The 16,615-nt window shown below is 41.0% G+C and overlaps 1 protein-coding gene across 3 annotated transcripts; it reads right to left on the bottom strand.

Moving 5' to 3' along the window:
• Positions 1-231: 231 nt before the first annotated feature.
• Positions 232-7,202, bottom strand: LOC139389676 (LIM/homeobox protein Lhx2-like). 3 transcript variants are annotated; one of them, XM_071136558.1, is made up of 6 exons: positions 7,110-7,202; positions 6,614-6,776; positions 4,951-5,153; positions 4,186-4,556; positions 1,076-1,278; positions 232-571 (listed from the first exon to the last, which is right to left on the bottom strand). In XM_071136558.1, exons 2-6 carry the CDS (start codon positions 6,731-6,733, stop codon positions 290-292), a joined length of 1,179 nt encoding a protein of 392 aa, XP_070992659.1. In that variant the 5' UTR covers positions 6,734-6,776; positions 7,110-7,202; the 3' UTR covers positions 232-289. The 3 variants fall into 3 exon arrangements, with proteins under 3 accessions (XP_070992659.1, XP_070992658.1, XP_070992660.1); XM_071136557.1 differs by lacking the exon at positions 7,110-7,202 and having other exon boundaries at positions 6,614-6,987; XM_071136559.1 differs by lacking the exon at positions 7,110-7,202 and having other exon boundaries at positions 431-603; positions 6,614-6,987.
• Between the last annotated feature and the right edge of the window lie 9,413 nt (positions 7,203-16,615).

The following is a 16,615-nucleotide window of genomic DNA, read 5'->3' as shown; positions in this document are numbered from 1 at the left end:
AACAACAACAACAGAATAACAACAACGGTTCCTTCTGCAAGGCTTTGCAGCCTCACTATGCAAATATTCTAAAATGGGCTCAGAGTAAAAGTAAGATCCTTTTTCCTTTACCTTAGTTTTACTAGTCCATTCAATGTCTCTGTCAAGGGTCTGTGTTTAGGTTCCGAGTGGACAGAGTCGGGGGGGGGGGGGGGGGGGGGTTCGGGTCAGGGGAGAGGCTGGTCAGGGTGTTTGCTTAAAGGGTTGGGGGCATCAGAGGAAGCTGAAGGGGGCAGTCTGTGAGGGGGCGTCAGAACAGGCTGGTCAGGGTGGTCTGCGATGGGCTCCTGCACTCGTGAACATCCATGCTGACAGACACAGAGGTTAACACGGAGGTGACGGTGGGCATGGTGGGGTTGGTCAGGTCCGTCAGGGTCGTGGGTGTGCTGGAGGGGCTCATTGAGGCCTCTGAGGCGGGGCCAGAGGGTGTGCCCCCCTGCAGGGTGGAGCCGTCTGAGGTCTTGTCCACGCCCGTGTTCTCCTGTCTCATCAGGTTCCGCCGGAACTTGGCCCGAGCATTCTGGAACCAGACCTGTGTACCACAGCAAGGCAACATCGTTGCGACTGTTAGTGATGGAACCGTGGGGAAAAGACAGAGGGAAGGTTTCAACTGGAATAACAGGCATGAAAAATAGAACGCATCAAAGCAAAATGACTGCTTTGTTTTCTGGGAGCGTTAATTAAAGCGGAGCGATTTTTACAGAATTTTTGTTCAGAAACCTTTTTGTCTCATTTTTTTCTTCCGTCCCCTAGATAATTTGCTGTCGTCTTTGTGGAAATCAAGCACTCTCTGTTGTGCTTCCCCGCTCCCCATAATAAACAGTACAGACTGTTTTTACTACTCCCACTCCTTACAATTCCTATCTGGAAATTGAAATAGAAAAATGTCCCTTTGTTACTCGTTTAATTTCAACATCCCATTATTCAATTGTATTGCCATCATAATACACAAGAACACGTTTTATTTTTCCATTTGTGTGTAGTTTCTCATTTGGTTAAATATGAGGACCAATACAGTATTGGCCGTGTGTCTAACCTGTAGTACACGCTTGGTGAGGCCAGTCTTCTGGGCCAGCTGCTTCAGGTCCTTGGCGTCTGGGTTGTGGTTGATGGCAAAGTAGGACTTCATGGTCCTCAGCTGGTGGTGTTTGAAGGAGGTCCGCATGCGCTTGGTCTTCTGACTGGAGCTGTAGGAGTCCCTGTCCATAGAGTCGCCGTCGTTCTCATTACAGCTGAGTGCTGGAGGACACCACACACACACACACACACACACATACACACAAACACACACACAAATTTTAGATGTTGGTTAGTCCACCTGAATATGGTGTTTCATTCACAAACAAGTGGATAAGTTAAACATGACCGTGTTATGTATTTTTAGACATTGTGTATTGAATTGATACCTTAATCAAATCAGCAACATGCTGGCTTATATGCAGCAGTGAGTGTAGCTGGCTTTTAACGCCATGTTTTAAAATTGGTTAAGTAATGCAATGTTGGGTAGAGCGCGTGGAGAGGAATACAAACATAGGTAGGTATAATTGAACAGTGATTGTAAATTCAACCACAGCCTTAATATTGAAAATCAATGTCTAATAAGACCCTTACACCACCCAGTACCATAATCCAAATATTATATTATATTTGTAAGATATTTGATGTATTTGTGATATTTGTATATGTCAGTGTTAACATGAACATTGACTTCTAACAATGACACGTTTGTAAGGCGATAGCCAGTGTTAGATTCACATGCATTAAGCAGAGACTCACACTATATGGTGTCATAGGCGGGTTGTGTAAGATATCAACCAATTAAAATATGTGCATGTGAATGACTGTCTGGCTAGTATTGGCTGGAGTGTCTTTACACGTAGAGGTCTTACGCTGTGAAATATGCATTGGCAGTTTGCGAAATAAAAATGCCATGAATTGAGTTGAAATAATAAGCACATAAAACGGGTAAAATGAATACAAAAATAGTCGAATTAATATAGGTTGATACTACTACTAATAATAATAACCCTAATTGTGTGATGGCTGTTGTCATATTAATTGTCATATGCTATATTCTGCCCTAGATAATCAAATCGTGGACGCAAAAACATGACACATTTCCATGACAGTATTTTCTTGGCAAATGCTTAAGTGTCGCTATCTATTCATGACAGTTCAGACATATTTAATGCTGCCTGCAATAAATATTAGTCATTCGAATTTCTCAGAATAACACTTCAGACAATAAACCACAAACACCATGCATACATAAAAAGTACTTATCTTTCGCAAATTCTCAAAAGCTATTGACAGGCTGATTGAGTACCTTTCTAATAGCAGCTGGAAATAATGTATAGGTTAGCTTCTACAGACCACAACACATTCAGAAACGTATTAAATGTTTATTAAAGCACAACGTCGATTTCGTTTGTGAACGATTGTTAGGTGACTTTAGTCAATAGCCTACTTTAAATAGGTTGTTTATTAATCAAATGCAGTAGGGTTGATCTGTACAGCAGTCAGTGGCCCAATCCGTAAACAGTAGAGGGCAGTAGCGGACCAACCCCCTCCCCTTCTCGCTTAGATGTTGTGAGACATCCTACTTGGGTTTACTGGATGAAAAAGTATGGTGACTCAATCAGATGATGAACCATGTGGAAAATCTTCATATGACCAAGTGAATTATGACACACGGGCTAGTGATGCGTAGGCCTAAATAGAAAAGTGATTTTATATACGCTTATTTGAATAGCCCGTAGGACAATACCCTGAAGGTAGATCGATTCACCTTGCCCTTTGTCAATGTTTTATTCTACGATTGACTTATTTGATGAAAGCTGGATGGAATGCACCTGAAAACAGTTTAATAACACAATAACTGACGGCAATGTTTCATTCCCAAAACACAAATGTCGATACAAGAAGACAATTATGCTTGTTGAAGGGGCCTTTCTTGGTGATATAAATGATTTTGCTGTTGCAACAACTGCTCATTGGCCACAATCACTACTGGATAACTCGTCAAGCCTCATTGATCTGTTGTAGTGCACACCCATCCGGGCCACGTCCCAGACCAACCGGTCCCCGAGTGCGCATCGGAGCGAGAAGGGGAACTTTAGACGTCTATAGAGCCTGACAAGTGGAAAATGGCTAAGGCGAAAGCCGGAACTTCCAAAAAAAATTTTAGGGGACAGGAGGAAAAATGCTATGGATAAAACTGCCCTGCCACACACTGTTGCATTGCAATTGAATTGTGGAGAGGGGGATTTCGGATGAATAATCGGCAGCAATTTGGTAAATCACCATGTTATAATTTCGTCTGAGAAATGATGTCAAATGTTTTGAATATTAGGCCTAAATTAACTCAGATGTGTCCAACGACAGTGTAGCCTAGAATGATGGTCACATTTGGTATTTACTTTCTCCAGAGCACAAATAAGATATGCAATATTACAACCTTTTAGGCTACGAAACTTTTCTGACATTAACAAAACCCGAACGTCCATGGAGGTAAAGCACATGATTGATTAAAAAACAACTTTGTATAGTACATTGTATAGCAAAATCAAATAAGTGGCTACGTGTCTTCTGCTATAGGCCCCATGTGCCTTTTAGGCCTAAGAAATAATAGCCTATACCTTAAATCAATTAACAGAAAGAAGTCATTGAAATATTGGTTTGAAATAATTGGTTGCAAAAACTAAAATATCATAACATCAATTGATTATGATAGCCTATTTAAATCGTTAGAGATTAACTGATGCAATGAAGAGGGCGAAATGTTTTGCACCTCTCTATTTGAATGAGAACGAACTGTTACGATTGAGATAACAAACACATTAGCCTAAAATCATGCAACATCTATATAAAATTGTCGTTGCATCGAATGTAGATTATATATTATTGAGAACAACTAAATTACTATTTTTAAATGATTACCATGCTTAAAATCATTTTCACTTTTAAGTCCCACCCTTTAATGATTGTTGGCCTGCGTTGGACTTGGCAATAATTATAATTTGCAGAGTGATGCAATTTTGTTATAAGCATGAAAACTTTTTGATTAGGGGGAGTGGCCACTGAGTCAATATGGCGTTGTTCTGAAAAGGCCTATATTAAATGGAAATGTTATCACTGTAGTCTTACCGGCATTGTAGGCTGCTAAATCTGCTCCTGGCCCGGGACTTTTCCTTTTCCTGGGCCGCCCTTTCTGCACAGTCCCCACGCCGTTGAAGTAGGATAGTCCCAAAGCGTTGGCAGGTCCCAGTCCTTTGTGAGAGGCTACATCCGCATGATTGAAATGTGTCTGATATTCCCCCTGTATGAGATTTTCAAAGTGCAGCCGACAGTAGACCAGACTGTCTTTCATGCCAAAGTGGTCCCCAGTCGTTAGCATCTTGTTGCAGGATGTGCAGGTGAAACAGTTCAAGTGGTACACCAAGTCCCTCGCCCGCATCACCATCTCTGAGGCCGAGATCCCGAGGTGGCACCGGGCACATCTCTGGACCGAAAACCTTCTGCAGAGAAAACAGAACCTAGTCAGTGGATGGACACATTTGGATTAGATGTGAATTAGGCTTAACCACGTCAATTAGTAGCACATACAGTACATTGGCAGCTATGTAACCCTACTCCATGTCCCGCTTTGAAACAGAACAGTACTTTGAAACTCTCACACAGGCCATATGTAATGCGTTTTGCGCAAGGGCACTTTTAATGTTGTGTCGAAGCTCTGTAGTATGGCCACGCTATAGACTATATTAAAGCCTATTATATGGTTTATATTATATGCCCAAATTAAATATCATGTGTCCAGGGGTGACTGTTTTTAGGGCAAATCTGACTTCAAACGTTTGTTATTCTTCATAATCACCAAACCCTTTTACATTTTGGCGGAGTTTATGGAGTTACCTGTAATAATCTTCCTTGCAGTAGATGCTTCCGTCTTTACTGAAGCAGGTGAGCTCGGACTCCAGGTTGAGTTTACACTCGCAGCACTTGAGACAGCGCATGTGCCATTGTTTGTCTACCGCGAGCAGGTAGTAGCGGTCAGCAATCTTCCCACCGCAGCCCGCGCACAGAGCCACCCTGTCACTGTTCATGCACTGCATGTTCTAGAAGACAACGAAACGAACACACACTTAAAACACAGACCAACCACATGTCATCAAACACCCATATCGAAATAATATATAATTTCCCGCTCGAAGATATGCTCCTTTTTATCAGACCTTCTTTTAAATATGATGTTTTGCATGAACATATTGTCATATCTGACTGAGGGCATTGCAACGCATAATACAGGGGTTATTTAGTTAGTGTAGAAATGAAGGAAAAAAAATGTCACATCAATTAAAATATGCCAGTTTACAGGCCTATAGCTAGGCTAACTGTATCCTATTCTAGACCAAAGCATACCTTGTCATAAACATTTTGGGCATTTAAAAGTGAAACATTAATCCATAAACAACAACAAAGCACATGTTATGTAGCCTGTAGTCCTCGAAAGAACGGCTTACTCGCATCAAGATTTACGATTTCAGAAATCCTAATCAAATCAAAACACACTTACAAACACACACACTTCATTATCTTTAGGCCTATTCTCTAAAAATGGTTTTACTCTTTTAAAACGTTTCATGAAAATGATAATTTCTTAAACACTTTTGGGACAATTATTATTCTTGGGGGGGATTTAGCCAAATTTGATTTGGCTAATACCACATAACAAAATAAGGAAATTCACCACAATACGAATACATTATCACATATAGCCAAACAGATCAAAGATCAAACCACTTCTACCCACCCGTTAGGCCTAGGCAAAAAATATAGGCAACAAAGTGAATGCCAATGTTATAGGAAGAAGACCCCCCCCCCCCCCCCTCACATTTGTTACTATTCTAACGAATTCACTTGTAATTTAACTCAAGTTACATTTTATCAAACAAGATTTGAACACATGCACGTTTTAGACTAAAGGTTAAAAAATATCTCTATGAATTGTACCCTTATTAGTAAGGGCAGAAACAGTAGCATATAGGCCTCATACTAATTTGCACAACGAATTGATGAATGTGTAATGTTGTACAATTTAAAAAGTAGAAAATTATGAAACATTCATTTGATTATGATGACGTTTAAATCCACAACATATCTCTAACACCAGAACAATGTCATGCTTAAAAACACTTGAGCGTGCATAGTAAAAACATCCCTGATATTTGCTATTAACAGATTAGCATTTGCCTATGAATTCATTAGCCTATTATTATTAGATTACGCTAAATTGTATTGTGATAGAGATTCAAAACAATTCCACACTCATATATACATTGTTTAAGACCTATTCAAAATAATAACAATAAACTCAAAAAGTAAGTTATTTCGTAGTCCAACAAGTTCTAATAGCCTATCTCAAGTCTTTTTTAATATCCCAAGTATGATTTTATAGTGCACTGCTCCTGCATTTTCGGCATCAACGTTTCGCTGCTCATTATGATATATGTACACAACTGCTCGCTGTACTCTCGATTGCAATCGCCCCTCCGCGTGTGGTTGTTCAGTTGCCTACCGTTTCAGATTCTCCCATGTCTATGGCCGAACTGATAGCTGCGGATTCGCTCTTTCCTCTCCGCTCCATTTCTTCCACAACACCGTGCATGTCGCCTCCAGGAAGTCCGTGGAAAAGCATCGTTGCCGCAGAGGGGATGATATTATACGTGTTTTCCTCAGATCTGCAACCAAAGATTTCCATAAGACGCAAACCTAGCCCGTGCATTGGCAGTCAGATTATTTCCCTTCTTGGTGTGACATGTAAGAATTCCGGGTCAGAAAAAAATGTGAGGCAAAAATGGACACGTGTTCTCCACACTATCATCTGCCAATGGAAATCATCATCCGAATCTCTGCATCTCTCTCTCATAGGCTATAATTCAGTAATTAAAGTGACGGAATCCGTCGTTTTACTAATGCTAATTAATTATATGCAGCATACCAATATATTATTCCATTATCATGAGAGAAGAAATGCCATTTGCTAAATAATTCCTAAGGAATTAAAAACATACCAACTATCGAAGCCCCGTTGCATGGGTCTGCTACTGGTCCCTCCTATTTCTTCAGGGGAATTTGGATTAAAACATTTTGCAGGGCATTAGTAAACGAATGAATTAGTCCTTCGCCGACCAATACTAACTCGATCAATGGACACTGTCGCTACTTTTATTGGAATCCTCTACTCCTGCATCACTGTAACACTAAAATGATTTCCACACGAATCGAAGGAATAGAAAAACATCAACAACACAACAGCGTCTGAGATTGTAGGCGCGTGCATCTCCATGTAGCTGCGTCCTCTTCAGTTTGTCACATAACTAAAATACACTGTCCAAGTTGGTGTTAAAACAGAATTGATGTTATGAAAATCTACATGTAGCCTATGCTTTTTAACAAAACAAAAGCTATAACTCGTTAGCAATTAGAATTTTTGTTGCTTTTGGATCCTGTTGGAGGTCTGAGAGAAGCTGTTTTCCTTTAGTCATTTTTTTCTCTTTGCCAAGAAAGATGCATGTGAGTAATCGAGAAGGAGGAGTCGACTAAGACTATACATTAAGACTCAAGCAGGCAGCCCCTATCACTGTTCCGCGGTCTCTGGCCTTGAGATACACTCCGCGCCTTTTCTACAGGGACCCTTACGTCACGTTCCACGATTTATGTTCATTGGTTCTTCAACATCGTCGAATTCCTATTTTACTGCTGTGGAAGAAGTATGCAGAGTATTCTTTCGTTGGTTGCCCATGTCATGCTGTTTGGACGCATCCTTTCTGTGACTGCTTTTGATTAGATGTCTGGATACCTTTAGTTTAGAGCTTATCTAGTCTAGTCTAAAACAACATGGAAAGAAGAAGAAGAAGAATAATGGGAATATTGATTTGACAGTGTTGCAAAGACTTGAGTGTGGTTAAAGGTGATTTGTTGAACCGTTGTCACATGACGTTTATGTATATCTCTCTCTCAATTCAATTCTCTCTCTCTCAATTCTCTCTCTCTCTGACCCACCCTGACCCATTTATTATATCTTTATATCGTAATATTTCATAACATTTAACAAATTACAGCTTACATGATCTCCTGCATTACTTTCTCTATTGTGCCATCTGTTTAGAGCATGTCACACTGGCGTCTGAGACAAAATGATTTTATTCCATCATAGGGACTCAATGCATTATGCGTCATGGGAACCGCAGGAAGCTCCAGACAACTGGTTACAAATACGCTGACAATAAGTCATTAAGACCTATTCAGACTCTCCCGTTTCAGCTCCTGGCCGACATTTGAGACAGAAACACCCAAGTCAGCAGGAAGGTTACATGTTGTTAGTTGGGTTCATTCAAATATAGGCCTGCCAAGCACACCAAAATGAAAGACACATGGTTGCGATAAAGTGCACAGTTTGTATATTGTAGTGTAAGAAGACGTTCACTGAGCAATGAAATAAATAATAGTCCTTTGAAATGAAGGTTCCATCACGGTGATGTTGTATAGATTTCAATGTTGTGTTCGATTTGTTTAATCTATATCCTCCCTCCTCTCCCCTGTAACTATTCCCCAGGTCGTTGTTTTAAATGAGAATGGGTTCTCAGTAAACCTACTGGTAAAATAAGGGTTCAATAAAAAATAGTATCAGGTTACAAATACCAGCAACATAGGCCTTTAATAAGGGCAAATTGATATCACAAATTAAGGCCCGTATTGAATCGGTTTAATCCATACAAAATAAATCAAATCAACAACAAGTTCTCACAATAGGCCTCCAACTCAGAGGCATTTTTCTTCAGTCATTTAAAAACAACAATTTGCCCGTGTCAACCGCAAGCATTACAAAATGTGTGACATTAAGTGAACAAAATCCACCTCGTGCAGCGCGAGTCATTTAGGTTAAATGAAGAATCTCCCAAATTGAAGATGTGTCGGTTCTAAAGACACACACTTCAATATGAATGATTTCAATGGTACTCCCGTTTAGACTCAAGACTTCCCTTCTCATTTCCTCCAGTTGCAAACCAGTGTTGCGTGGTGGGTGACGCTGCTGTCCCTGGCCGTAGTCTAAGCCTCTACTCCGGATCCGCTCTTCTAATTAGCTATGTGATCTTAATTGGGAGGGGAGTTCGGACTTCGTCATCAGAGGAGGACTTGCCTTGTTCAGGAAAATAATGGGCGACAGAAAATCCCTGAGATGTGTGTGAGAAAATGACATCACAGCCATAGAATTGTGTTTCTTAAAGCAAGGACACTGTCAAGACCTAGGCACACTGCTCCCCTTTGAAACCATCACGTTATAGAATAGCCTATTCTTCATCGATGGCAAAGGAAACGACAAGAAATGAAATAGCAGGGCACTAACTTTTGCCCTTATTTGTTCGATTTCTGTCTCAGATTTAAACAATGGAAAATCCCCACCTATAATAGCTTGTATGAAGAGAGTCCAGAATCCACTTAGCAGAAACTTTTATCTTTCTAGCACTCCCGACTTTTATGGGGAAAACAGCAGTCTTTATATATTTTTCCACGCTTTATCTTTCAACTTTAACAGCTACTATATAGCCGTCAAAACAGCAATAATGACATAGGCCTAATAATCATGAGTATGATGTCATTAATCATAATATTATAGTAATACAAATATTGTTACCCGTAGGCTAATTAATGATGATAAAATGATCACTACACTATATCACAATTAGCCTATACGTTTACCTCATTTTTATTTACCTTTCTCCCCATATCTCCAGTCAGTTGTAGTTGCATATAGAAAGAAACGCTTGTGGTGGCGGGGGTCTTAAAAGTAGCATAGCCCAAAATAGCCCATAATAACCCATAGCCCATAATACCTGTTCCTTCCAAGCACAGATAGCCTGCGTTGATTTTTACGTTTTATAGCACAAATATGAAGAGGCATGTTGAGCTCATAAATCCTTATGCAAATCAACCCCTGTGTAATACCCTTAATTGAATACATGCATATTTATCATCTGCGTTCCCTGTCTGGTATAATGCTGCTGTCTTATACGTTACACATTGTCGCACCGGGCATGTCTGCGGGCGTGTATGAAATGTGATATTGCGATTATGTTTATTTTCAAGCTCAAATCGTCTCAATAATAAGTCTTATTTTTATTAAATGGGACTTGACTTTGCCAGGTCTGCCAATTGTTCTCTCTCGTGCTCAAAAACCAACTTACAATCTTGCCGATTTCTTATGAACATTTAGGACGTTATCTTGCTCTGTTGTTTCTCCAGCAGACATACTGATTTAACCTTCCTCCTCATGCGTCTGTGCTGTTGAAGTCAAAGTCAATCAGGTTGTTTCAGTCGTTGACTATGGAACCAATACACCAGAGCATATAGCCGTCTTTTGTCTAAAGACTGCTGTTTCGGCAAATCCCCTGGTGACAATTATTTCAAGGCATCATCAAATTGACAACACTCCACGCACATTTCTCCTCATTTGGTTGGGCCTACACTGGATTCGTGACATGCTGGAATATAATATGCTGCTACGAATCACTTCCAACAAACTCCCAGTTTAGTAAACCGACCATCATCAATCTTTGATATAATATGAAATGGCACGGAAACGCTGTGTATCGTGTTGTAAGTGTGAATAGTGGAAATTTTCCGCTGCTGCTATGCAAGCTCTGGAGGATTGGGCTAATATGGGACTCGATTTCATGATATCAAACGATTTCATTGATGTAATGAAATATACTTTCATGTTTCATCTTCTTCTCCCTTGCATGTTCATTTTGTCACTCTCCACCTGCTAGTAATCTAGCTACCAACTTCAAAATGTCCTCTCTAAAGAGGTAATTTATTGCCAAGTTTGGATAAATTCCATTTAAATTAGAATACAGTTAATTCCAAATGGGGGTATACTTTTGAAATGATGTGAAATGTGAAATTCATGAAATTCCAGCTTGGCTAAGAATGAATTTGATTGTTCTACTAATTGGCACCAATGATGAGTGGAATTTTGTGCTAATGATGGTTCATAGGACTAGGTTAGTGGTTCCACATTGTTTATGAAAAAGTTACAATTATTTTGGCCCCCAAATTGTATTTCCGAGGGTACTGGCAGAGAGTGGCATGGTTGGCTACTAGTCTGTCATTATAAAAACACATTGAAAAGCAATGTTTTTTCTTTCTTATTACATTAAATATGTCAGTAGACTCACGTTACAATTTCTCAAATGGTGATAATAATAATAATCATAGCAATCATAAAATAATCATTTTAATTGATATTCAATGAAATAATTAATCATATTATTGCAAATGTTGATTAATTCATACATTAATTAGCACGCAGGGCTTGTTTGATACAACACAAGGCAAAATTCACTTAAAGATGAATGCACAGAGCTGCTCCTTCAGAGGTCTGGGACACGAAAATGAACACCCTGCGCCAGGGGAGTAGACTGAGAATTGCAGCAAGTGCACCTTGACAAACACTTCCTAGTTTGTGTATCCCTTCACGAAAAGTGTTGGAGAAAACATGAGAGAGTTAGTTATGTTTAACATAATTCTAACTGGGAAAAATGCATGAAACTGGCACGTCAAGTTCAATTACATACTATCTCCCACCAACACCATATAACCTCACAACAAATAGCCCCATTACAAGGCAATACACACTTTATTATCTAATATACTTACAGTATAGCCAAGAGCATCCAATTAACTAAAGCATTATTAATAAAGTAGTTCGTTCAGAGTGGACTTTGTTTTTAAGAACTTAAAACTAACTTTGACACTTGGTTGAAAGACCATAGGGAGGGGGTGTTCTATTCTGAATGCTGAGGCAGCTTCACCGATTACTCCTTGTCTCATAATGATTTCCAAATGGGCAGCCATCAATAACACAATCTGCATTTTGTGAAAAACATCTCCCTTGTAAGGCTCTGGTATCTTTTTGATCTCTGTCTATTTTAATTGTATAAAGGTATTAAGAAAGACAGCATCAGTCCAGAGCTAATGGGATGCTGCTGGATGTGGGGAGGGGGTTATATATCTCAGAGGAGAAGACTACTGTAATTAAGAAATGGAACAAAGCACAGGAGACTAAAACCACATGAAAGGGAAAAAGAATCACCTAAACCTAATCAAGACACATACACACACACGCACACACGCGCGCACGCACACACGCGCGCACGCACACACGCGCGCACGCACACACGCACACATATTTTACATGTATGTTTCACATGTCGTCACTTTGGGCGTAATAACTTGACCAAAGTACGAGAATTGTGTGAAAGTTCAGTCAAGTAATATACTTATTTCTGTGTTATAAATATATTATCAATGGAGGCTGATATACTTATGACTGTGATGTGCCTGTGTGTGATTACAAGGAAAGCATTCAATGACCAAAAAAATGTGTGCTCCTGTCCCTGTTTGTTAACGACCCATAGAAACTAATTGTTCTGTCCCTGAATTACATTTTTATTTTACTAGGCAAGTCAGTTAAGAACAACTTCTTATTTTCAATGACAGCCTAGGAACAGTGGGTTAAGTGCCTGTTGAGGGGTAGAACAACAGATTTGTACCTTGTCATCTTGGGGGTTTGAACTTGCAACCTTCCGGTTACTAGTCCAATGCTCCAACCACTAGGCTACCCTGAAACTAGTTGTTCTGTCCCTGTCTGATAATGACCCATAGAAACTAGTGGTTCTGTCCCTGTCTTTTAATGACCCATAGAAACAAGTGGTTCTGTCCCTTTCTGTTAATGACCCATAGCAACTAGTTGTTTTGTCCCTTTCTGTTAATGACCCATAGCAACTAGTGGTTCTGTCCCTTTCTGTTAATGACTCATATAAATGAGTGGTTCTGTCTGTGGCAGCAGCAATAAGGCCGGGTACAGGAGGAAACCAGAAAGGAGCACAGCACAGGAAGAAAGCCATGAAACACACCAGGTCTGACTTACATCAGGTCAGTCAGCCTCAGCCCTGCCTGGACTCTGAATGTATTAGTCTACAAGAAAGAGTAAATTCAGTACAATATTAGACAAACTCTAGTGTAGTACTAGAATAAGCACACTCTCCATCTGGCCCCCAGTGTGTTATCAGGACCATTAAATATTTCAGTCTTAATTTGAGTATGGTGTTAGGATCAGTGCAGCTTCTCAGTCTAAACTACAGTTCAGTATGGGCCAAACACTCTCTCAGTCTAAACTACAGTTCAGTATGGGCCAAAACACTCTCTCAGTCTAAACTACAGTTCAGTATGGGCCAAAACACTCTCTCAGTCTAAACTACAGTTCAGTATGGGCCAAACACTCTCTCAGTCTAAACTACAGTTCAGTATGGGCCAAAACCCTCTCTCCGTCTAAACTACAGTTCAGTATGGGCCAAAACCCTCTCTCAGTCTAAACTACAGTTCAGTATGGGCCAAAACACTCTCTCAGTCTAAACTCCCGTTCAGTATGGGCCAAAACCCTTTCTCAGTCTAAACTCCCGTTCAGTATGGGCCAAAACCCTTTCTCAGTCTAAACTCCCGTTCAGTATGGGCCAAAACACTCTCTCAGTCTAAACTACAGTTCAGTATGGGCCAAAACCCTCTCTCAGTCTAAACTACAGTTCAGTATGGGCCAAAACCCTCTCTCAGTCTAAACTACAGTTCAGTATGGGCCAAAACACTCTCTCAGTCTAAACTACAGTTCAGTATGGGCCAAACTCTCTCTCAGTCTAAACTACAGTTCAGTATGGGCCAAAACCCTCTCTCAGTCTAAACTCCCGTTCAGTTTGGGCCAAAACACTCTCTCAGTCTAAACTCCCGTTCAGTTTGGGCCAAAACACTCTCTCAGTCTAAACTCCCGTTCAGTATGGGCCAAAACCCTTTCTCAGTCTAAACTCCCGTTCAGTATGGGCCAAAACCCTCTCTCAGTCTAAACTACAGTTCAGTATGGGCCAAAACCCTCTCTCAGTCTAAACTACAGTTCAGTATGGGCCAAAACCCTCTCTCAGTCTAAACTACAGTTCAGTATGGGCCAAACACTCTCTCAGTCTAAACTACAGTTCAGTATGGGCCAAAACCCTCTCTCAGTCTAAACTCCCGTTCAGTTTGGGCCAAAACACTCTCTCAGTCTAAACTCCCGTTCAGTTTGGGCCAAAACACTCTCTCAGTCTAAACTCCCGTTCAGTATGGGCCAAAACCCTTTCTCAGTCTAAACTCCCGTTCAGTATGGGCCAAAACCCTCTCTCAGTCTAAACTACAGTTCAGTATGGGCCAAAACCCTCTCTCAGTCTAAACTACAGTTCAGTATGGGCCAAAACCCTCTCTCAGTCTAAACTACAGTTCAGTATGAGCCAAACACTCTCTCAGTCTAAACTACAGTTCAGTATGGGCCAAAACACTCTCTCAGTCTAAACTACAGTTCAGTATGGGCCAAAACACTCTCTCAGTCTAAACTACAGTTCAGTATGGGCCAAAACCCTCTCTCAGTCTAAACTACAGTTCAGTATGGGCCAAACACTCTCTCAGTCTAAACTACAGTTCAGTATGGGCCAAAACACTCTCTCAGTCTAAACTACAGTTCAGTATGGGCCAAAACCCTCTCTCAGTCTAAACTACAGTTCAGTATGGGCCAAACACTCTCTCAGTCTAAACTACAGTTCAGTATGGGCCAAAACACTCTCTCAGTCTAAACTACAGTTCAGTATGGGCCAAACACTCTCTCAGTCTAAACTCCCGTTCAGTATGGGCCAAAACCCTCTCTCAGTCTAAACTCCCGTTCAGTATGGGCCAAAACCCTCTCTCAGTCTAAACTACAGTTCAGTATGGGCCAAAACCCTCTCTCAGTCTAAACTACAGTTCAGTATGGGCCAAAACCCTCTCTCAGTCTAAACTACAGTTCAGTATGGGCCAAAACACTCTCTCAGTCTAAACTACAGTTCAGTATGGGCCAAAACCCTCTCTCAGTCTAAACTACAGTTCAGTATGGGCCAAACACTCTCTCAGTCTAAACTACAGTTCAGTATGGGCCAAAACACTCTCTCAGTCTAAACTACAGTTCAGTATGGGCCAAAACCCTCTCTCAGTCTAAACTACAGTTCAGTATGGGCCAAACACTCTCTCAGTCTAAACTACAGTTCAGTATGGGCCAAACACTCTCTCAGTCTAAACTCCCGTTCAGTATGGGCCAAAACCCTCTCTCAGTCTAAACTCCCGTTCAGTATGGGCCAAAACCCTCTCTCAGTCTAAACTACAGTTCAGTATGGGCCAAAACCCTCTCTCAGTCTAAACTACAGTTCAGTATGGGCCAAAACCCTCTCTCAGTCTAAACTCCCGTTCAGTATGGGCCAAAACCCTCTCTCAGTCTAAACTACAGTTCAGTATGGGCCAAAACCCTCTCTCAGTCTAAACTACAGTTCAGTATGGGCCAAAACCCTCTCTCAGTCTAAACTACAGTTCAGTATGGGCCAAAACACTCTCTCAGTCTAAACTACAGTTCAGTATGGGCCAAAACACTCTCTCAGTCTAAACTCCCGTTCAGTATGGGCCAAAACCCTCTCTCAGTCTAAACTACAGTTCAGTATGGGCCAAAACCCTCTCTCAGTCTAAACTCCCGTTCAGTATGGGCCAAAACCCTCTCTCAGTCTAAACTCCCGTTCAGTATGGGCCAAAACACTCTCTCAGTCTAAACTCCCGTTCAGTATGGGCCAAAACCCTCTCTCAGTCTAAACTACAGTTCAGTATGGGCCAAAACACTCTCTCAGTCTAAACTACAGTTCAGTATGGGCCAAAACACTCTCTCAGTCTAAACTCCCGTTCAGTATGGGCCAAACACTCTCTCAGTCTAAACTCCCGTTCAGTATGGGCCAAACACTCTCTCAGTCTAAACTGTAAGGCTTTATTAGGGCTTGTCCAACATCTCCGCTCAATCGCTCTGAGGATACACCTTCAGACCCCCCCCCCCCCCCTCCTTCAAATAAGCTATTTTCAAAGACAACACAACATTTCAACATCAGAGGGAGTTCTGTTTGCACTTTTAGTACTGGCGCTAACAAATGCAGGGTAGACAGACAGACATACATACAGTGTTACTTGAAATGAACTGATGTACAGACAAACAGGCTTAACTACGTAACAGAGAGAGATAGAGACGGGTTTTGTTTCAATCATTATAAGATGTTGTGCTCTTGCGATGCCTCCGGAGCATGGCTCTGGCTCTCTTTAAGTTCCTGTGTTTAAAGAAGCATTAAATAATCTCTCAGTGGGAGGAAGTTAAAAAGACTTCCACTGGTAGCACCCTGACCAAAGGCTAGGCTGCCTGAGCTCAGACACAGTCCTGCATTGGAATTCTGAGCATCCATGGGAGTTTTACATACACTATATATACAAAGGTATGCGAACACCCCTTCAAATTAGTGGATTCGGCTATTTCAGCCATACCCGTTGCTGACAGGTGTATAAAATTGAGCAAACAGCCACGCAATCTCCATAGACAAACATAGGCAGTAGAATGTCCCGTACTGAAGAACTCAGTGATTTTCAATGTGGCACCGCTGTA

Source organism: Oncorhynchus clarkii, chromosome 30, assembly GCF_045791955.1.
Source record: "Oncorhynchus clarkii lewisi isolate Uvic-CL-2024 chromosome 30, UVic_Ocla_1.0, whole genome shotgun sequence".
Classification (NCBI taxonomy): domain Eukaryota; kingdom Metazoa; phylum Chordata; class Actinopteri; order Salmoniformes; family Salmonidae; genus Oncorhynchus; species Oncorhynchus clarkii.
Note: the sequence above shows the minus strand (reverse complement) of the source record. Positions and strands in the feature narration are given on the sequence as shown.

What these genes read in the sequence shown, in the direction of transcription:
- LOC139389676 (XM_071136557.1), bottom strand. Translation starts at nt 6,820, where the DNA reads ATGCACGGGCTAGGTTTGCGTCTTATGGAAATCTTTGGTTGCAGATCT. An exon ending in ACATGGGAGAATCTGAAACG is followed by an intron (nt 5,154 to 6,613) that starts GTAGGCAACTGA and finishes GTTGTCTTCTAG; the next exon opens with AACATGCAGTGCATGAACAG. An exon ending in TGCAAGGAAGATTATTACAG is followed by an intron (nt 4,557 to 4,950) that starts GTAACTCCATAA and finishes TTTTCTCTGCAG; the next exon opens with AAGGTTTTCGGTCCAGAGAT.